Source organism: Chelon labrosus (genome assembly GCF_963514085.1).
Source record: "Chelon labrosus genome assembly, chromosome: 13".
In the NCBI taxonomy this organism is placed as follows: domain Eukaryota; kingdom Metazoa; phylum Chordata; class Actinopteri; order Mugiliformes; family Mugilidae; genus Chelon; species Chelon labrosus.
Window position 1 is genome coordinate 11909546 of NC_140346.1, and position 23482 is coordinate 11933027.

The 23482-nt window shown below is 41.8% G+C and overlaps 1 protein-coding gene across 1 annotated transcript in view; it reads right to left on the bottom strand.

Moving 5' to 3' along the window:
* The window catches only part of sorl1 (sortilin-related receptor, L(DLR class) A repeats containing), an 81846-nt gene that overhangs the window by 53690 nt on the left and 4674 nt on the right, over positions 1-23482 (bottom strand). The window contains exons 2-5 of the mRNA XM_084559416.1: positions 7196-7312; positions 5660-5794; positions 3439-3600; positions 2745-2812 (exon numbers count right to left, since the gene is read on the bottom strand). Of these exons, the coding sequence (XP_084415542.1) occupies positions 2745-2812; positions 3439-3600; positions 5660-5794; positions 7196-7312 (482 nt within the window). The remainder of the gene's footprint in view (positions 1-2744; positions 2813-3438; positions 3601-5659; positions 5795-7195; positions 7313-23482) is intronic.

Consider the following 23482-nt stretch of genomic DNA (forward strand, 5'->3'; position numbering starts at 1 on the left):
TCTGTTCTCTGTGTCAGTGTGTGCAGTATGTTTCACAAGAAATGCTAATACATTCAGTCCAGCTTAGCAAATCCAGACACGACTGCAACTTGAACGAGGTCTAGGAGAGATGTGCAGGTGGTTTGTGCTTCACTATGTTCACTTTACGTGGTATCAGTGAACATAGGTTCCGTATTTCCCCTGAGCCCTTGTTTACTTGTGTCTGAAGCAACATGGCCACTTCTGATTTGAATGTGAAATAAACTCAGACTGGTTGCTCAGTGTAATAACTTGGGTCTTTTTCTGGATCTGGCAGCAGTGCCGCTGAAAAAAAGGTCTCATGAAAAAACTGCACCACCAATCATTTGGGTAGTTAGGCCTATAAATCAACTATTTGGAGACACAGCAGGTGGTATCATTTCTCTTGTTCAGAGGCAATTATTAGCGGTCTGTCTGTGTTATAATATAGATCTATCCCACAGCAAGCGGGAAACTAAGTTTTATTGCAGCACATCATTCCATGCTGCATTTATCATGTTTCCAAAAGTAGCATTTAATCTGCCAAAACCACTGCAATTCAGACATCAATGATGAAACTAAACACAAAAAGAAATCAGATTTAAAATGCTATGAGGAAGAGATTCAAACAAACAGCATCAAGGTAAGCTGTTCCATCTTTTGCCTGTCAATGGGCCCGTAAAACCGAGCGTCGCCAAAGAGCTAACGCTAACGAAGGCTGACTGAAGCGTTCCCTCGTGTCACAAGATCAACACAGCACAAAGACAACAAGGGACGCCTGTCTCCCAGCCCCTTTCATTACTTTGTGAAAATGTCTCATCACAGGCTCCGAATGCAAACTGAAACCACTGGGCAGAAACGTTGTAAAGCTTGATTCTGCTTTACTCTGCATTCATGGGTTTTTTGTCTTTTGTCAGTCACTAAAAGTCAGATGGAGGCCAGTTGTGCTGGAGAGTGCTTGAGATAACGACAAGCAACCTTAACAAAATGACTAGAATTGAAGTGATAAAACCTTTTATTTTACTACTGTCTAGTCCACCAGTGGTGCACCAAAAAGCCAAAGGTAGAAAAAAGTAAAAAGTTCCATTAATAATATTAACCCAGTTTTCCTTTCCTTTACGTTCTATGGGAACAGAAACTTTCCAAACAAAGCAAAAATCAGAAGACTTGTTCAATGATCCTTTTAACAGTTTGTTCAGGGCCAAATATTCTGTAATAATGTAATTAATAAATACATTGAAAGGCAGAGGAGGCATAACAGCTACAATTAATAAACCCTTTCCTACTTAAATTGGTTTACAGAAATTTGCTTTTTTTTTTGCACTTTTAGCTATCTGCAATGTCACGAGAGTGACACGGCAGTGGCAGACAAAGTTAAAGCAAACACGACTTCAAGTCCAGTCCTGTGTGGTAACTCCCATACTGAATCACCTGACTTGTTCTCCGAAACGGCAAACAAAGTGTGTCACCACAGTAAACACTGACAAACCACGACTGCCTTTAGAAGAAAACAAGACTCCTTCAACGTGCTTGAGGGAATTAAGGGACCTTGAACAGGCTATTGACATACTTTTGTTTCTGGTCAACACAATCAAACTAGACACGTCCATTTTATTGTCAACACATTTGGATTTCATATCTAATAAAAATAAAATGTTAATGAATATCTGTCAGATCTTTTCATTTCTGGTAACTCTTTAACACCCAAGCCTCAAGTTTGTTTACTTTGACTATAAAAAGGTCCTGTAAATAAGAGCTTTTTCCTGTTTTCAATATCTGGCAGTTAAGAGTGTAACAACCTTCTGGAAGAGGCGCAAGTAAAATTACCGTAATGACACAATACATTGGCTGTAAAACCATGACAGAATTACGGTAATCCAAGCACGCTTGCGCAAATGTGCTGCCAGCGACACGTTCAGTTTTAAAGGGTTAGATGGATTATAATAACTAAAACAGGGGATTCAGATGGTGTGACTGTCAAAGGCAAAAATGACTGTAGCTTCGCTGAGTTACCCACTTGTAGCTGTAGATGCTTGATAACCACCCATACATGATTCCCTGTTGCTTCCTCTCCATATTGGGAAAAGGTGCGTTGGACGTCGGGCTCTGCTAACTTGTGGCTAACAGATTGATTGTAGCGTAAAGTTGAGAAAACTTGTTGTCTGGCAGCTGTCCAGATTAACTAGCCACCTGAGAATCATGCTAATCCCAAACTGGCATGGTCAGAAGGCTCCAGCAGGAATCTAATTACACATACTTCCAACCAAATTCAAACAACAGCTGTAAAAACTGTATCACCTGCACTTCCTGATTTGACTAGAAATACAATAAATACATTGTAGCTGTGGCAGTAAATATTTATTTCCTATACAGATAACATGGGTGCAACACTATTTGCAGACATTTTCTAGGCTGAGCAGCTGCAAGTTGTCCACTCTACAGTTTGTGTTTTGACTTGAGATTCTATCAGGAGTTTGTACCTCAGCCAACAGCAATTTTGTGACATACCTACGAAAACCAGATCTAAATTATTCAGCAACCAGCTTGTTGTCAATCCGTTGCTAGTAGTTACCTCATGAAATTGGAGGAGATTTAGCTGGTATTTTCAGGAAGGTAGCATTTACTTTTTCTTTCATATGTTGCACAGATGAGTGCTTCCCACAGTTCAGGACATTTCTTCCTTGCAGAATGTATAACCCTTCAGTGCACGGTGAACTTGTTGTGTGCCGAGACAGTCGTTATCTTACCAAAAGTAGGCCTTCACATGTTCTTGGATCAACAACCACGTCTCCCCAAAGTCGTCTGATTCCCACAGCTATAGAGGCAGGGTGGGAGAGAGAGGGTGTAGGGAGAGGAGGGAGGAGGAGGAGGAGGAGGAGGAGGAGGAGGAGGAGGAGGAGGAAGGGGAGAGAAGAAGAAGTAGAGGGGGGATGGTTAACTGTAAAAATGTAGGTCAAGCTCATTCCTTCATTTTGGCTCTCACACACATGACAAGGAGAACACTGGAGAGATGTTTGGTGCTATTAAGCTTCATCTCAAGACAAAGAAACTAAAAAAAAGCTGCGATTCCACAAACTAAGCAACCAAGAGCTTCGTCTCTTGGTTACAATATAAAGCACGTGAAGTACTGACTGAGACAAGTGATTATTTTTTCACAGCAGGTTAAACAAATTATAGAAATACTTTGGGTTCTTTGAAGACCTATAATACAGTACGTGCAGTAGTATCTGTATCTAAAAATACAGCTTGAAGTTGACAATACAATTGCTTCTCCATGTACACAAGGACAGACTAAAGAAAGCAAAAGGCAATGCTACGCAGTCAAATAAACAGATCGCAGTTCGTTTCATCCCAAACATGCCTGTGTCATTGTTGTGGTTTCACACGAGATTTAATCGCAGCCCTGTTGAGTTCAGAGTCGGAGGCAGGGCGCGCCTTTACCTGTTTGTTCGGGTGAGAGTTGTCATAGCCGAGCACCAGGTTGGAGCGTCTGGCGTGGAGGAGCAGGTCGGTGGGTTTGAAGGGGAGGGAGAAGCCCTGGAAGCTCTTGCAGAAGTCAAAGGTGTTCCATAGGTAATTGTTGGTGGAGTCTACGAAAAGGTACTGAAAGACGACAACAACAAAAACAGAGGGCTTAGAACTCCTGGATGAGATTAAAAACATTTATTCAAACAGAAGTGTATGTATTTCACAGGTACGTAAGGTTAGATATGTACTGCACTAATTTCAAATTTCTCAAATTGCTTTGAAGCAACAGTATACACTGTGTGGAGCTGCACTGATGAAAGCCAGAACGATATTGCAAAACAACGACATAAATATAAATGGGAGTTTATATCCGCTAGTAGGATTTCGTAGGTTGTCGTCCAGAAACGATTAGTGACAGTAAAGTTAAACCGTCGTCTTTCTTTAAACGGGTGCAAGAGGAATTTGGGTTTTATGCTTCCATAAAACTGGGCGACTCACAGGAGACAGATCTAAACAAGAATGATTTAAATCAAAACAGCACGGGGAGAGACATTCTAACTGATAACAAGTAAGTGCTGGATCCTAAATTTCTAAAAATGCAACCAAGAGCACATTTAAGTGCATAAGCAGCCTCCACCTTTAAAGGCATCACAGTGACAACATCAGGGTTGTTTAACCCTCTGGAGTTACAGAAGACCTTCTACTGTCAACCGTTTTCATAGTGCTTTATTTAATAGAATAAACAGAGTACTACAATTCAAAAGAGACCCTTACACACAGACAAGGGTATAGAGATCACATCAGTGCTCTTGAATATATATCAGAACAGGTTCCTTTAAGATACTGCTTGGATATACAAAAAAATAAATAAATAAATAAATAAAAACTCCCTAAAGCAAAAGGCGCTCCTTTGGTGCTTGGGTGCAGTGTTGCAGTGGAAAGAGGTGCCAGATCACTAATGTGCCGTCAAGCTTTGCTAATTTAGTCCCACTAGGAGAATAGGCTGTTTGAGTGCTCAGAGGAGTATAAACTGCTGAATAATAACTGAGTATCAAGAGGTAAATTAAACATGAAGAGGCTGAAAAATGTTTTGTTTCATAAATTAAGTCGATCTGGCAGCTGTCAAAAAGCTGAAGTTACGTTTCAATATTCTAAGATTTGTATTTTTACTGACGGCAAGTACATTTCTGCAACCCCGAAAGTGAATGATATTGAATAAACATTTAGTCGTGTTTAAATACACTGATTAAACCAATGGGTTTGAGGGGAGGGGCCTCTGTGGATCAGGCTTGGATCACAGATACTTGATCAGTTTGGGATCTGGTGAATATGGAGGCCAGGTCAATAGTCAAGGAGTGTCGTTGCTATGTGGTGGGGGTGTCTGGTCTAGTCTAAGTGGGTGGTACATGTCTAAGTAACATCCACACGAATGTCGGGTCCAAAGGTTTCCCAGCAGAACATTGTATTGACACAAGATGGTCAATGTTATTTACTTTCCTCGTGGCTGATCGGTCTATATAATCTTTTTAAATCTTCAATTCTCGTATCTCATTTAACTCTTCCTCACATCCTTATGGCTCCTCCAAACACATATAAACCCTTTTGCCCCCACCAAGGATCAGAAGACACATACGGTTTAGTTTGTTATCAGTATACCAGTATATAATCTCTGCCAGTTCTACTTTAGAAGCCATATGTTTCTTTTGATCAACTTTGAATGATTCTTCAACTTAAAACTTTTGCTTGTCATTAAGTTTTATCATCCGATCATCTGTTTATATCAGTTGTTACTAAGTCCGCACAAAAAATAATGTTCCAAATTCAGCAACTGTTTGAAGTCCAAAAAAAGTCCACAGTCCACAGACCTCTCATTTTGGTAGACCTCCAAGGAAGAATTGAGGAAGAGATGTAATAAAAGAGTAACCTTTAAGAAGCACCTCCACCAACACTGAGACACTTTCTACAACTTGTTGGCTTGGTAACAAACAACAAACATAACAGAGATATTCATTTTCCATCTTAGCCTACCATACCAGTAGGTTACATGAGTAGGTCAACTGACCTGATGAGTCCAGTCTCGCTTCCACAGACTCCTAAACCCATGTTCATAATTCCACTTTCAGTGGCACCTAAGCCTAGGAACACTGTGTTACCAGGAGAAGGTGACAAGGCACAGACTGTGACTGTGACTCACCCTCCGGTTGTCTGCAGGGCTGTGGTAGAACTGGGAGATGACTTGCTTGCTGCCATTCTTCACCTTGGCCCCAGAAAGCTGGAACTTGTCTGAGACGGGTGTGAACGTGGTTCCGTAGTCGTAGGAAACGTAGACCTGAAGACAAGAAGACGAAGAGGCAGTAATGAAAAGTTGTACCTTGCGTCCCCCGATAAAATAATGACTAGGGAATATGGCATAAAAGTCATTTTTCCATCTTAGCCCATCATAGCAGTAGGTTACATGTGTTTATTGTCCAAATAACTGACCTGATGAGTCCTACAAAGACTCCTCCACCCATGTTCATGGGTACACTGCTATTTTAATTAAGATAACAGCACCTTAAGTGAAGCAAGTGAAAGTGAAGTTTGTGCATAATAGCTGTATTCATATTTCATATCTGATGTTTGGAAATCTGCTCAGTTTATACATTAACAATTAATGCCACGGTGGTAGCTCGGTATTTTGTGCAAATTGGTAGTTGTGCTTTGTCCTGCAACTACTAAGCAACACATAAGAAAGAACCATTTCTGGTATTGTTATATCAGCCAGAGATGGCAAAATATAAGCAACTTATATATGTTTATTTTAAATTTGGTGCATAGATAAGCAAAATTGCAAGAACCAACAAATGCAATACACCTTCTGAATGTCAAGAAACTGGTCAGAAAAAAAACCAAACAAACGTTTAAATAGCTGAGTCTGAACGTAGATAAGACAAGGAGGATACACTAAGAGATGAGACGCTACTTCTGCATGCCAAAATGAAATCATTCCATAAATCTGTAATTAACAAAAGAGGTTTAAGTAACCCCTTGATCACATCCCTCAGGAGACAATTAAGCACTTGAAAACATCTACTCTTTCAAAACATTTGGCACGACAGTTGTGGGTGTGTGAGATAAGGGATAATTAAAAATATCAATTTTCTTTCAAGGCTTTTTGGTCTAATTAGAAATCTGTGAGGTCTTCAGAAAAAAAAAAATAATAATAAAAAGTGCTGCAAGCTCATGGTCTGGCTGTTGTTTAGGCAGTTATTGGCAAAAATGTTAAATCAAATACTGTCTGGTTTGTGTTGTCCGTCTATAATAAGATGAACTAGGCTGTTTTTTTTTGTTTTTTTTAAGACAAACTAAAAGCTTCAGTCCAACAGAATCAATTTAGATCTTGAACATTAAAACTCCCCACAAGTAAACTAAGAAAAGTATAGAGCAGGCCTTCGGTGTTATATACAAGTGTGTGTTGTCGAAGTAGCAGATGGACGGATTAATGTGCAGCTCAACAATCGTAACATCACCAGAAACATGAGAACCATGTTAAAACAAGTATGAACAAACCCTCTGCTGTGCTGCTGATTTGCTGAGACAATGTAATGGCTAAGTTAGATTAAATAAATTATGGAGACTCAAGACTACGCTCTAAACACCATACGAGGGGAGGAAAAAAAAAAAAGTGGTGGACATACTAGTTTTAGTGGGCCTATATTTGGTATGCATGGATGTGTCCACGTGTACTTACAGAGCTGGTTTTGGGCCCGCTGGCTCCTGCACTGTCCCGGGCCAAGGCTACAATGACGTTGCTCTTTTCTCCTGCCCAGTGGACCACCATCTGGTTGTGAGAGTCATTCAGGTTGGCCTGCGGGACAAAAACAAAGACAACAAAAGACGCTGGGATCAGGGAGAACACAGATAAGTCAGACTTGCACATATTCTCTACCAGAAATGAACCCATGAGAAAATTTGAATATACAAATTCAGCAAAGGGGGAGGTTAGAGGACCTATTTAAGTCTGTATATTACAAGGCAAAATACTGTAATCACCTTAAAAAGACTATAAAGTTTTATTTTTCATTCTGCCGAAATACACCACCTACATCCTAGTCCTCCTGAAGGATTGATTCTGACTAACAAAGTCAATACTGTAATTTGGCTCTTCCAATATCCGTGTAGGTGAACAGTAAAAACAGTTGCTTTCATTTCAACCAAGTGACGGTTACCTCTGCTCAAACCGTTGGCGCTTATATGCAGTAAATTTTCTCCAGACACACAGCTCTGCTTTGGTTGTGGTTAATGAGCTACAATAAGAAGGTTCATTTTGTACAACGGTAGCTGTCCTGTTAGCACAAAGTAGTTAAAGAAACTAAAGCAGCCCATGTGTGGATCATTCAGTGCCTCCACTAAGCTAGCACCGGTATGGTCTAGTGTTTCCAGAAAGTAAAACCCCACGCCTATTTGGAATTTCTTGGCTCCCAACAAAAACAAATTGTGCAACCGTAAGCTTCAACCCGGCTCCAATGCAAACCAGTGGGGAAGAGCTCACCTTCCTACACCCGGCACTGTTGGCCACTACTTTTTCCCATGAGTCCCACTTGTATGACTCAGTGTTTTAGTTAATCCATGTAATGTCTTGAATCACAGAGTGTCTTATGAAGTGCTGACACCACAGGACTGCTGCTTCACAATTTGCTCGTTTGTTGCCGCTGACGCAGCAAAAGCAACAGACTAAGGAACCGGCAGCCAGCCCGTCAACATGGCCAAGGATGCATGCGTTTTCATACTACTGGAGGAATAAGGTCACAAGCGGACTGGACCACCTCCAAATGCGGTCCGAGTGATGCAGTCTCAAATGCGCCCAGGGTGCGTTCACACCTGTACTTTAAGCTGGTGGCTTGAGATCAGATCACCCAGGACGAATGTTAATAACAGGTCTGAAAACAGAGGTCTCTTAAATCATCAGCCACAGATAACCAAAGGTAATTGGAGGCGGTGGGGACGGGAACATTATGGAGACCTCAGCTTTCAGTCTTGAGATGAAGCAAAAACAAATGCTACGTGTCAAAACATGTGCACGCTTTCTAGTCTATGTGTACGATAAAACTAACAAATGAAGATGATCTGGACATTGTTTGTGCAGGCTGAATAATGTAAGTTTGTTTTTTCCAAATTGATCCTGCTCCAGTTCTGCCTCAAAGATGAATGAGCTTACACATGTACACAGAGCCATTGTTTATTGGTTCAGTAGACTATGAAATAATTAAAATAGGAAATTTAATGGGCTGCGATACGTGCCGTTAGTGTGATATTAATTGCATACACCCGGAGAGAATATTTCATCCATATCACTAACCACGTTGCCGCTAATGAAGAAAAACAGCATGTGCAGTGTAGGGTTACACATTCTTATTGTCACTGTGGATTTTTCTCCAACTTAAAAGGAGGGGACGAGTCTAAGATATCAGCTTGATCCACTGACAGTCGCAAGCACGAACGTAGACATCTCATCAGCTCAACATATGGCTTGAATCTGAGGCTACAGCTGATGCCAGTGTCTTCACAGCGAAACCTCCACCATAAACCCTGGAAGTCTGTAATGATTTAAACCCTGGCACAGAGTCAAGCTCGCTTTTTTTTTTTTTCAGTTTTGAAATAAAAGACCAACTTTCTTTCTTCGGTGGACGGACTGTCAAAGTGAAACAATGTAGAGAAACAGAGATCAGCGCAGGTCAAGCGTCTGAGCAAGCCCTCGAGGACGCAGGTTGTGACCCGAGATAACCTCGAGCCTGTGTTCGTCAGTGCAGTTCAGAAAAACAAGACGAATCACATTTAAGATCCAAACTGACAAGGGCGCTCTTCAGACACTAAATTAACATATGAAATGGGCAATTTGATCACAAGTAAGCAGCCCTAAGTACCTGTGGTCACAGCTGGCATTAAAATGAATCTCCACATGTGTCCGCAACGAGCACTTCTGACTTCAGTTTAGCGCTCTGCATGCCTCGTACCACAAACAGCTGTTGTGCGTGCGTCATGACTTGGGAAGATGATACATATTTTGGAAGTCTCTCTCTCTCACTGAAGGCACACATATCAATTTATTACTTATTAATTTACCTTAATCTATTACACCTCAAACCCAAAACCTGTTATTTCGCAGCTGTGCTGTTTGATGCAGTGAAAGAAAACACTCCAGCAACAAAGGCAAAGAATTAATGAGGCAACTTGAGATTTCCCAGGTCGGACGTTAATGTAAGGTCTGAAGGGGGCATTAGACTGTGTATAAGGTCTCAATAGTTCATAGAGCAACAATGTCAAAAGCAGTAATTAGCCAAATGATTATGTGAAAGATGTCACAGCTCCATTCAAGAGTTGGGATTACGGCTCTTTTAGCCTGATTTGTAGGTGTCTGTTATAAACACACTTGTGACCTCTTATTCACTAAAGATCGTTTTGATTTTGCTAAATAAATAATGTCATATTGACAGATCCCTGGCTGCCCTGCAGCAGGTTGTTTCAGAAGCTATATTATATTATGGTGAACCAATAAGCGACAGCGCACTTCCAATACTGCTGTGTTCAAAAGTAGGGATCTCCAGATCGGGAGATAAGTATCGAGCGTGATCTAGGAGAATACAAGATAAGAAAAGCCTTGATGAATCTCCAGGAGAAGAAATGTTATTAATTTAAGATCGGATAGGGACTCGGATCAGCTGGTATTGAATATGAAAAGACCGGTATCAGATCTGGGGCAAAAAAATCAACCTTGATTGGAACAGCCCTACTTAAAAAGAATTATCTTCCTCTGGCAAATTTTGGGTTTTCAAGCGTATAAGTGTATTTTATAGTAGCAGAAGCAGCTATCTGATATCAGCAAACCCACAACCTAGTACTTCTGTCCTTGGTGCTTAACACCAAGGATAGAGGTGCCTATTTAAGATGCAAATCTCATAAATATATCACAAATGCACTGTTTCACTGATTTCAGTTCAAGATTTTAGCAAATGTTACCTGAATGGTGGGGAATAGTGCATTTGCTGGGGACAATTGGGTTCGGTGCATTGGCGTTTGGACAGCAGTGTTTTTGCAACCGAGTCAAAATAATCTGCAGCGTCTGTGTTCATGGTAATAAAAGAACAACCAACGCAACAGTGTGCCCGGACAGTTTGTTTTTTTGGACAACAACGCAGCACAGAGGGAGGAGCTGCAGAGCGAAGAGTTGACGACAGAATAAAAATGAAGGGCCAGACGTTCCTTCAACCATCTTAACACCCGGCAGAATAACAATGTTTGCACATGTCTGTTTCCGCGTAAAAAGGTCGGTAATGCAATGACTCGCCGGAACACACGCTTATTCTCCATCAGGGCCCCTCCCACCGGGCACATAGATCAATGAAAAGAAATAGGCTATTTCATCTTTTTCATTGTCACTGCCTCGCCATCTCATCTCCGCACTGCTTTCCTTCCCTTATCTTTTATTGATGATTCTACGAGGGGGCAGGCCTCCGCGAGGGCTCATTTTTGCTTCAAAGGCTTTTTCTCTGCTCTTTCTTGGTGGCTCACACTGTGGAGCAAACAACAAATATCTTTGCAGTCCCTGTCAGCTGTGATCAGACACAAGCCTCCGCCCAGTTCTGCTTTGTAACTTTTACTATAGCAACGCTGATGAGGACAACTGCGCAAAAACAAAGGCGCTGTGATAGCACGAGGGATAGGAGTTTAATAAAATATTCAGCTTGAAACGTTTCAGCAGCAAAGAGAGGCCGCTGGCTGTGCAGCGTACATTGTTGGGACGGTCGCGCTGTCAACATCGTGGTCTAGATTCACCGTTCTGAACCAGCGTCTAACAATAAATATTCCAGGCGCAACACATCGAAGGAAAGGCAGAGACACTAATATCTCCACCCACAGAGGCCTCGAAAATCTATAAACCATTGCAGCGCATGCCGTGTTCTGTTTAAGGGGGTGGGTGATTCTGGGAAATGTAGGAAATCACTACAGAGAAAATTACAACACTTAATCACAAAAGAAGCATCAAACATTAGAGATTGATGGTATCTAAGGGTGGATTTATCCTTCAGCATAGTGCTGAGCCGGAAAACAGCAAAGCCAACATCCTGCAGAACTAGACTGCATGTCGCCAGTAAGACACAAATTTAACCTTTTCCTCATGTAACTGCCAACAAAGGCACGACTATGAGTTGCTGTCAAGAAGCCAGCATCACTGATACACGACTTGCCCTCCCATCTCTTGCTTTAGTCATCAGCCTCCCGCTCCTCCTCCTCCTCCTCTCCATCTTCCTCAGACTGCCTCCCTCAGGGCCGCCTCACTAAAAAGCCAGGGCCGTCTCTCAGGACGAGGTGTTGCAGCAGTAAATCTCTGCGTTTCAGGCCTCATTGGTTGCTGTGCGAGGAAGCCACAGGGGTGCCAGCGGCTCCGAAGACTGACACAGCCGAATCCAGCGGCCGTTGATATCCGTGAAGATATAAAAACTGTTTGCCAGGTTGCAGCAAATTGCAGCATGAGAGTTAACGCCGCGAGGGTCCGTCTATGGGTGGTCGCTGCTCTGCTGGCAGTGAAACAAAATGGAGGAAGCACAGCTAAGCATGTGCGATATCCATTTTTGATGGATGAAACATGTTTTTTTTTTTTTTTTTTTATAAATTACCCACGGAATTCCCCCATACAAAACACTATTTCAGGTAAATGTTCAATTTGTCTGCAACAAAAACTCAAAAGATTCTTCAAAAAACTTCAAGATGACCAATCACAAGTCATGTCCCAGGAAGTCCAGCAGGTGCAATAACCCCACTGAATGTCCAGAGGTCTACTACCAGGATACTTAGTTTCCCCCTAATTGAGACTACAGATATTAAAATTACCAGTGAAATATACTCAGGCCATACTAACCAATATGCTACCTAGCAATAGGACTATAACAACTGGCATAGGTAATGCACGGTTGGGTAGCGTTGTTACAGAGCGGGCCAGACTTACGAGCGCACTCACACCGGCGCAGGCTACGTGTGTAGGTTACGCCGTCTATGTACTTTAAATGAGCCTTACGCCTACAGAGTATCGCGTGGTCAGGCTGACCACGCGATACTCTGTAGGCGTGAGGCTCGTAAGACTGCCAACTATTCTTGACATGATGTAGGTTACAGAAGGCTATGAATATTTGTAGTTTAGCCACTGTAAAGCAGAAGAGCCACACCAGCTCACTGACCTTGCAAGATGTGCTGTGGCAGACAAGCATCGGTGCTACTATCGTCAGGCTACAGGGATTAATTAAATTAAACTGACTTTGACTTTGTGCCTCCATGAGACAAGTTAACAGAGGGAAGTAACACAGTGACGTTTCATACACATGCAGCAGCCATCGCACCATGGTGGTGATTAATTCCGAGCAAACTGTGTCTACACTGGGGCTGTCAATAGATTAAAATATTTAATCAAGATTGACTGCATGATTTCCATAGTTAACACGTGTTAATGCGAATTAATCACACACAGCTTTTTATCAGTTTGTGTTATTCTTACCAATATCTGAGCCGCTCAGAAAGCTCCCTGCTCGGTTCATAACTCTATTCACATCAACAGTAAATGCAGATATCCTTGGTCTTGTTGAGAGAAGCATCTAGCGCAGCTTTTAAGATGGACTTGCCAGTGAGAAGACCCATGTCTATATCCATTTCTGCTCATTTGTTTCTGCTTGCTTTCCTCTTTGGCTTTCTTTTGGGATTTTTGCTGGTTTGACGCTACGGGGCTATTACTGCCGACCTCAGGGTAAAATTATTTACTATGACCGCACTTCAGATTCTGCTTGCATTCCACTGGGCTACTGCTGCTTTGATTTCTCCCAAACTACAGTGCGGGCTGAGATCATAATAACAGAACGTGCACGTGTTAATCAGGTGTTTAAAAAATTGTGGCACTGAAAGGAATTTGCGTCAACGTGTTATAAGCACATTAACTTGATCTATTTAAATCTAGGGGATTTATGGTTAGTGCAACCAACTGTGGTTCGTTGAAAGTGTTTACACTGTAGCCTTAATTGCACCACACAAGAATGTGTGAAGGGGCGTGGCGATGAGATCCTGCTCTGGATGATGTATCGGCTTTCTGATGTATACCAGTTATCTTCCTATGCAATGCTTTGTTATAAGCTCCATGAACTGCTGATCTATGCATGCTGAGAACTGGCTTTGTGGTTTGGCTCTCTGCTCTTCTTCAGGCTCAGCTGGCCTTCACCTGACCTTCCTCACACAAGCTTTAAATTATTGTAAGATAGATTGAGGGTTAACAAGCATTTTCATCACGGTTTCCCTGATATTTACACATTAGAACCGACGGCAGCGCTTTTCCTCAGATGTCTGGCCAAGGGACCTCCACTTTCCAACATTTTTGTGGTCGATTTTAAAGCGAAACACAATGCACTATGTAAGTACAGCGCGCCCACATTTAAGGCTACACTGTTTTACCATCGGTTGAGAATTCTGCTCAACACTTTAAACCTTGCCGCAAAACCGTAGTGCTCAGTAGGGAAGCTGCCCCCCGCCAGTGTATTAAATTTTTACGCGGTACAAAAAAAACTTCCAGGCGGGCTTTTTCCAATGCTTATGATTTCAGTCTTGACTGGTCCATTTGAGAAAGTAAGCAAGTAGAGAAATGTAGAGAAAGTAATTTTTACCATTTTCATTTTCGCATTGGCTGCTAAAGAACTGTGGTCCCCAGTGTTTTTCCATATGAATAATTTTGATTTACAAAAGATGTAGCTGGAAAGTTTGGGCATTACAGAAAAAGTCTGCTACGACTGCTCTAACAGAGCTGCTGGTAAACGGTGAAGAGTCTATCATTATAATACATACAAGTACTTGGTTCTTGTGAACCTCTTGTGTGCAAGTCATTTGAACTCTACACAGAATTGCCAGACTTTGCCATTATCAATTAAAACTACTATGTCGGAAGGTATCTACCAAATGTGCACATATAGACGTGCTGCCACAGAAAATAGCTTTGGGACTTTGGGATTTCTTAGCTTTGATGCAGCTCTTCTCTGTCGTCATACTTTCTATATCTAATGTGCGTTCAGGCCTTACAGGGGGTCTCGGGGTTGTAGCTTCTGTCATGTTTTGGATCTTCCTCGCAAGTGGAACAATCTTGCTGCGTGGTCACGCAAGGGTTGCTGTGCTAAACCAGTCTCAGCTGAAATTTGAATGAGAGGATGCAAGAAATGGCATGTATTTAAAGGATCCGAGGATTTTATGAAACCATATCAGATCTTTCAAATCAAGGTCAATTTGGTTGATCATAATGGGCTAAGAATTGGGAGATGTTGCAAACGGTACATTTAGTGACTTGTTTCAATACACAGTCACATGAAAACACTGCCATTGTCAACATTTGTCTGCACTGCTCTACAATCTTATTACCAATGGAAAAGAGACACATCTAATCTATGTATTGTAATTTAGGACACAAATGAAGCCACCTTGTCAGAGGCCTAGCGTAACATAAAAAATAGAGCACCCTTTGGGTCAATAAGAACACACTTTTCACTGTTGTTTTTCTTTGTTGCTCCTCCTCACATCATGCTCTAAAGATGGGTAGTCCAGAGGTGGCTCTATAAGTAACAGAGCACTGTTTCTTATCTGCTCCTCTCCATCAATCTCTGTGACAGCTTTGTGGCCACTTGGGGCATTGGGTTGGAGAGAGGAAGGGGGGAGGGCGTCGCAGACAGCCAACAAAGCTACTGTACTGTCTGTGTCTGTAACGCTCGCATCCATAATGCATTCCATCTCACCAAATACTATCTGGTGCAAAACCTTCATACCTGACAGAGCAGACGGGATTCAGTAAAACCAGCAAACCACAAAGTGCAGAGGCAAAGGATTTCTCTCTTTTCACGACAGGTCACTGCTCCTCAGTCGCACCTTGAGAGCTGACAGAAGTGAAGTGTGAGTTTATCGCCATCTGCAAAGTTCCCCACAGACTCTGCTGCGTCACGGAAGCTAGATTAATATCTGCACCGCCGTTCTGCTCAAACACACAAAACAAGGAACTACAGCAAAGATACCGCGTTATAGGGCGGCCACAAACAATTACTTAGTCAAACAATTAATCTATTGTTTGAAAGGTTTTTTTTCGGTTAGATGATTAATCTATCGATCATTTATCATGATTAGCTGATTAAACTATAGATAATTTATCACATTAGTTGATTAATCTATATAGATAACTTCTTCAATCATTCTGTTGAATTATAAACGGAACTTTCTTTAATAAACAATTTTGTTAAAAGAAATAGCCATCGCCAATTAACCTTAAATTCACGACGACGTGAGACCTAAAGACCTCAGCCAGCCAACGGGTTAGAACCGCTTAGAGCAAGGGTGCCCATTACATCGATCGCAATCGACCGGTAGATCGCGAAGGTAGTGCAGGTAGATCGCGTGCCATTGAAAAAAATGTTTTAGATGTCTAATCATTTATCTGTTGCACATCCAAAACAAACAGCAAGACAAACGTTCATCTATGTGTGCAGAAACAAACTGCTTACAACTTTGCATTGTGATTAATCTCTTTTCTTAAAAACAACTGATAAGGCCTGACAACTCCCAGGCTCTGACCATCAACCAACAATCAGCACAAATTCAGAAGCCTTTTCAACTTCAGACATTTACTCGTCTGTTTTTTCACTTTCCTTGCCACGTCACCTTAGTGCTCGCTCTGGGGGTCTCAGTCTGGCTTCTGTAAAGTGTCTTGAGACCGTATAGATAGATAGATAGATAGATAGATAGATAGATAGATAGACAACTTTATTGATCCCTTTGGGAGGTTCCTGCAGGGAAATTGACAGTGTATGTATTGTGATTCGCACTAAATAACATATAACTGATTTGAACTAAAAACGTATAATTCCCTTTAAATACATGTACTGTATTTGCCATGTTAAGTCTTGAATGCGTTTTCAGCTTAAACTACTTAGACAGTACATTCAAGACACTGCCAAGGTCACGACAGACAGTTTAAAAAGCAAAGCTTCCTCGCAAAATCCTAGTGCCTACATTACCCATGACTCTACTGGACACAGAGGCTCAGACTGGTTATTCTAGTAGCCTCAAGCATTTAGGCTTAAGCCTGCTACTCAGAGATGAGTAGCAGGTTGCAGAAGACTGATGATCTCACTTGATATTTCCATTTTGAAACATTTGAAGAGCAAAGTGCTGATGACTCAAGTGAAATCACGAGGACTCTGACTATATAAAAGCTTTTCTCACATATGCCTCAGAACTGTACTCCCCAAAAACCTAATTAGACCACAACAGAGACATTGACATCTTTTGTGGGAAAAGCACAGGCATATTAGTAATTACTATTATTGTGCATACTGATTGTTGTTTTTTTCTTACTAGAGCACTTGTCTGCAGTGAAAACGCTGCAAAGGTGGTCAATATGAGGTTGGGATTAGATTCTAAATGTACGCCCATGATCAGAGTCATACAGTATGTGCAAGATATTCTGAACAAGGTTGGGTCAAACATTAACAGCTGAGTAAAAGAGTGGCCTTACATTTTTGGGAAATGCGTAACACATGTTCATCCCTCAGTGATACAACAAATTATTGACAATAGGCAAAATATCAGAGTAACACAATTCAACAGCAATACAACCTACAACATACACAACAACCAACTTATACAACTAACAATTCAACAACAAATGCTACTTAGAAGATGGCAGGCTTTATTGCAGGACCACTGCACAAGACCACATTACTGTTAGTTTGTGCAAAGTGTTCTTTCAACGGAGTACATATTTTGTATCTTGTAACGGATTTTATATGTCTGCTCAGGTGATCTGGGAAACACTGGCTCTTGTGTTAAAGCTCGCTGGAGGAAGAGCCAGAAAAGCAATTTGGAAAAAGGCCATGAAGACTTTTAGATTTCATTAAGCATTCTCTCAAAGCTATGTTAAACAGCACTTCCTCCACATAAATCCATCCGCCGTACAAAACCCACACAATCCCAAGAGTGTGTGTGTTTCTTCTATTTTTGTCAGGGCTGGGTGATATATCGAGTTAAGTCAATTAACTGGAGTTTTTGCTTTTTAACAATATGAAAAATGCCTCAGTTGCAAAACTGAGTGCTCCCACGGTTGTCACCCAAACGCCCGCCAGTTTAATGAAGCAGAAGACAACGACCTTGAGCAACGGCAGCCGCTGGAGACGAGGAAATAATATCAATAAATGGTAGCTGTTTGGTTGTGGCAGCAACCTGTGGCAACACCTGAAACATAACATGCAGTGAAATGGGAGCAATGTGTGTCCCTATGAGCCTCTGAATCTAACTCTCGTTCCAGTTCCAATACCACAACTAAATTAAGAAGATTGCGGTGCAGCTGGAGAAGATCTCTGGATCAGCAGAGACATACTTTCTACTGCTCTTGTTTCATGATTTCATCTGCCATGAAGTTTTAATAAAGCAACCCATATTCGAATCGTGATTTGTCTCAAGTTCAGGTAGACAGAAAAAATAAATAAATATTAAAATCATGAATCGCCCATGACACTAATTACTGGAATATTATATATATAACAGACACTTAATAACTTACTAGTTCTTATTAGCAGCAGCACCAGTGCCATGCTGGTAACACTTTGATTAGATGTGTACAAGTCAGTTCTCCATTTCTGTGTGTGGACATCTAGTGATTTGTGGTGATATAGAAAAAAAATCTAAAAATAAATGCCAACCTTTGGGTTGTTTTATCTATAAAAAAAAAAAAGACTAAAACATTTCATTACAAAACAGAACCTCTCTTTCTCTATATCTAATTAAGTTAGAGTTAATAAAGGTATTGCACATGCAGTTAACAAGGAGCTTGTTAAGACGACACCTTTGATGAGGTCTTAGAGTGTGCTAATGGCTTCTTTTTAGGGACACGACCAGTATCGGGAGATCGATATTTTAGCCGATGCAAGCATTTTTATAGTGATCCCAATGGTATCAGGCCTTAGAATCGCCAATTAACCTTAAAGCCAAGCCCGATCTTTTGTAGTTATTTATTTTATATCTGCCATAAACTAAAACCATGTGCCTGTAACATCAAAACATCTTATTCCTCTTTGTTTCCTCGCGTCAAAGCCGCAAAAAAAAAAAGACCTTGTGTTTTAGTGGTGGTCAAAGCTGTCAAAATTTAAAGCAGAAGAAGAGGAACCAAAATCACATGTCTGCTGCATTAGTCTGCTCTGTAGAAGGACTTCACTCTAGAAAATGAAGTCAGTCAGACAAACAATTGTAAATAATGCGATACAGACGTTTGGATGTTTGGTGAGGTGGTAGTAGGAGATCGTCATTCAATACTATCGACTTGATCCACCACCAAAAAAATAAAAGTTACCTTCATGAAGAAAGAAGTAATACATCAACAGAACGCCAGGATTAACCCATAGTTAAAGTGGTGGGAAGGATGGACTACCTCTGAAAAAGGAGGAGGGTGTTTTTGTTGTTCATATTCTTTTACGGTGGTTGGCATCCTGCTTGTTGGTGCATTAACGCCACCTTCTGCTCTGGAGCATGGGTCAGAGAAAAACTTACTATGTAAATGCAAAAACAAAGACACACTAAACTGCAGTTGATCTTCCACACTTTCCCACCTGTCCAACTATAGAAACCCCAACCCATGTTACCCAATTAAGTATGCATAAGACCCTGCATCCCTTAATAAGAGGGAAAGTCAAAGAAAATGTGCCCAACCTAACTGACACCATGTCAAAGGAGTCATCCGCGTGGCTGCATTTCATCAAAAAGGACGGCAAAATACTTCAAAATAAACTTTGCGTATCAGAGCTCAACAACCACATCATCCAAAAAACAGTAGACTAACTTGTCTCTGTTACAGTGCTCCGACTAATTTCGCCTTCAGTGCTTGAGGCTTTGAGTCTGACCAGAAACATGAGCAGGTGCACATTGGTCAGCTCTGTGTCTGTGGCATTTCAGTATAATTAAAAGTAATTCGGTTAAATTACGCTGCAAATGCTATTGCTATACCTATTTATATTTGGGCTGATAACACTAGACGTACAGAACACTTCAGACCACTTAATTGATCGGCTTTTCCCCCCACACCTCCAATCGATTAATTGAAAGGTTGATGCAACCCCCGTCCTTTTTTTCTTCGGTTTACAACCCCCCCCCACGAAAGTCATTCTTGCTCATTTGTGTCACAACCTGAGCTTGCAAGAAAGACTTTTCCTTTCACTAACAAGTCATTACATGCAACTGAGACACTGGCTGCATTCCTTATTTGCGCATGGACCTATATAAAACACCTCTGGTCTTGTGTAGCTTCAACTGGCTCTCAGGGTATATTGATCATTTAGAACGGGATTAGTGTCATTTTGCAGTGTTTTCTGCAGCGTTAAGCGCCCGCAAAGCATACTAATAGCTGTGGTACAGTGTTAACAACAAAGCAATAGCACGGGCCTTGAGGTAATCTCACAAACCAGACTCATGTATTAGTCATCCTGAGCAGACAAGTGCAGGCCAGACAGAGGAAAAGCATAAGTGAAACATTAAACTTCAGACATGGCTGTTCATCCAGTCAGCTACAATAGAAACTTCTTCCCTGAGTAAACGCAGGCACATGTACAGTCTGCGTTATTTCTAATCATCTCACTGGACAACCCGGTTCAACGTGTTCTCAGGCAGCTTTTTCTTCCTGCTGAAAACTGTCCGTTAAAAGGCCTTGTAGAAAAAGGCCAGTTTCTCAAGAAAATGACATTTGATTTGACTTTTGACTTTTTTTTTGCAGCTCAGGATTTGCAGCACACACAGTCCACAAATTACTGTACTGCTCTCTGCTGAACTCCTGATCTTCCTTCCCAGCCTTCTGGTGCTTTGATGTCCTATTGGTAGCATGGAGGAGTTGGGCTCAGTGTCTGGTACTACCAAGGAGCGGGACGCGGCAGCAATATGCCTGAGCATTTACACTCCCCTCTCCTCCCTCCGCTATCCTTGGCTCTGAGCTCTCCATTATTCAACTGCGAGAAGGGTGTGCATGGGTGGGGTGGGGGTGGGGGCACAGTGGCCAGAAGAGCAGCCTGACTCAAACAATGACATCATCTCTGCAGGACTGGCAGGCAGTGAAGGCTCGCTGCGCTCTCACCAGGCATTGAGCACTCTCCAGTTTGCATGTGCACGTTGGCGACCGGCATATTTACGGCTACGATGGGGACGATGCACAATTGAGCCACTGTTCCCCTCCCAATGTGACAACAGACGCCCCTGTTTGGGAGCTGTACAGGTTTGGAAAGGAATGTGTTTAAGAACTGGTGCGCCGAAATAACACTTAAACGCACGAAAGAGACGGCAAATTGTGCAGTGAGTGTTGTGTGGATGAAACCAAAAGATTACAAGGCCCGAATCGAAAGCTTGCTATTGCGTAGAATGGAGGCCCTCAACAGAGAATGATGAATATTATTAAGGCTGAATGAGAAGTGGGCCAAAGTTGTTCCACACCAAGAAAGCTCTGCTTGAAACGTCTTGACAGCAGCTGCACAAACTCAACCAGACAAAAACTAATGAAGATGTTTTCATACTAGAGCTAAGTGCTGCGTTACAGCACACGCACACTCAGCTGTTGTGCCTCCAGCCAGAGCTCAGGGAGTTAAGAGCGGGAGCCTGCGATGAATTTTAAGAGAGTCAGGATCTGCACGCGAGTCAAAAGATGTCGGAGTGAGCGTGTACGTTGGCTTGAGGATGCAGCTTGAGGAACAGATTGAGGGACAACTGATCACAATTCTTATGTTTTATGATCCAACCAACTCTGATCAGCTGAAGAACTCAGGCAGAACCCTGCTTACTACTCGCATTGCTGCAGTGAGCAGGCTGTAAGTATTAGCAAATACTCCATATATACAGCCACGTATTAATATATTCTGACACCATCACTTTTTGCACAGTAAATTTATACTCGGTGAATAAAATGTGCTTGCTCACACCGTACGGATGCAGCCGCCATGTCAAACTAAAGGTGAACACAAAGCCGCTGATCTGCTTGTCCGGCTACAGTTCAAATAACTTTTGCTTAAACAAGATGGCTGTGTCCTCAGTGTTTGCACAAACAGATAAAGGCAGACTGACATTACGCAAGTAAAGCTGCAAATATCCGGTCACATGTAAACCAGTGTTCAATTTTATTAGGTCAAGTATACACCGATCAGGCAAAACATTATGTAAACTCTTGTTACAATTCAATGTTCTGCTGAGAAACTTTTGGACCTGGGATTCATGTAGATGTTACTTAGACATGTACCACCCACCTAGACCAGACCAGGCACCCCCACCCCATAGCAATGACACTCGTTCCCCAGCAGGATGCAGCCTCTAAATTCACTAGATCCCAAACTGATCAAGTATATCTGGGATGACCTAGAACAGGGGTGTCAAACTGATCCGTGAAAGGGCCACTGTGGCTGCAGGTTTTCATTCCAACCATGCAGCACCCATGCAGTGGGTGTGGCTGGCAAGTTTTTGTTCCAATCAAGCAAGAGGACACCTGAAATGACAGCGTGAAGGCCGTTCAGTTGATTGATTGAGCCAGGTCAGGCGTGCTGCTGCATGGTTGGAATGAAAACCTGCAGCCACAGTGGCCCTTTCACGGATCAGTTTGACACCTGTGACCTAGAACAAGCCTGATCCACAGAGGACCCTCTCCTCAACCCATAGGACCCAAAGGCCCCCACTAACAACATCCTGGCCCACGTCCATTCTCTGATGAGTCACAACTGTTTTGGAGGAACGAGGGAGACCTACACAATATTAGGAGGGTGGTCATAATGTTATGCCTGACTGGTGTATTTTCACTACATCGTTTAGTACTGAAATAGCTTGACATTGCATTACATTTTGTCCATAAAGCTGTGCAAGAAGAATTCTAAGAAATAGTGTGTTCAGCGGTCAGGTAGATACAATCGCTCAGTCTTTCATTAGAACTTATTATGTTACTATTTTCAAACTAATTACATTTGTGCTGCATTAAATAAGTCGAGTCTGGGGACTTCTTTGCACACAGTGGCTTAGCCTGAATCCACCAACAACCTGCATGTGAGACGTTTAAGGAACACTGGGAAATTGTAGCTGCAGAAAAGAACTCTCTCCCCCTAAATTGCACGAGTCTCAGCAAGCACGTCTGTCACACGCTGTGCCGCCCACCACTTAGAGGAAATTCTCAGTCTGTGGGAAATACTGGATAGGCACGTAGTTATTCCATTCATTTCAATAATAATGTTTGATTTTAAATGTACATGTTTTGCAGCTTTAGGTGTTATACATAAACGAGACTCTGTCTTTGTATTTTATTTTGAACTATTTTACTTCAAGTGTTGTTGTATTAGTTTGTCTAGCAAAGCATTTGTTAAATGTCACAAGCACACAGCAGTAAATGTCTAGACCTATATCTTGCATCAGGATTCAGTCCAAAAATATCAAGTTGTAATTTTTGGTCTTTATCACTTGTTTAAGTTTATTTTTTTCTTCCTCTCAAGCAAACACGAATCAGATGCAGTATTTGAAATAACATTTTTAGAAGCGTGAATAAAAAGGCCACAAGTTGAATTAAAACTCTGTGACGCCTCGTCTGACTTGTCTGGGATTACAAGTAAAACTGCTTTTATGTTTAGGACAAGAAATGTCCATGGATGAGGTAGTAGAAAGAGACGCTCATCCTAACAGACTGCAACATACACTACTAAACTGTGCACGCTCGCCGAGGACCAGTTCTGACCTTGCATTAACATCCGTCCAGGGGAACAGGAACACAAGTGGCCAGCTTAAAGTACGCTTAAAAGAAAAACACACAACCGCTATCATAGATGACAGCCAAAGTGATGCCTACTCATTAGTAATGTGGATCTTTATAATATCCTGGCCTTGTAGCTCTTAACTAAATAAATAATAAATGAATTTAAGCATTACTAAAAAAATCTCTAATAAGTCCTCATATACATTATGATCACTGACAAGCGAA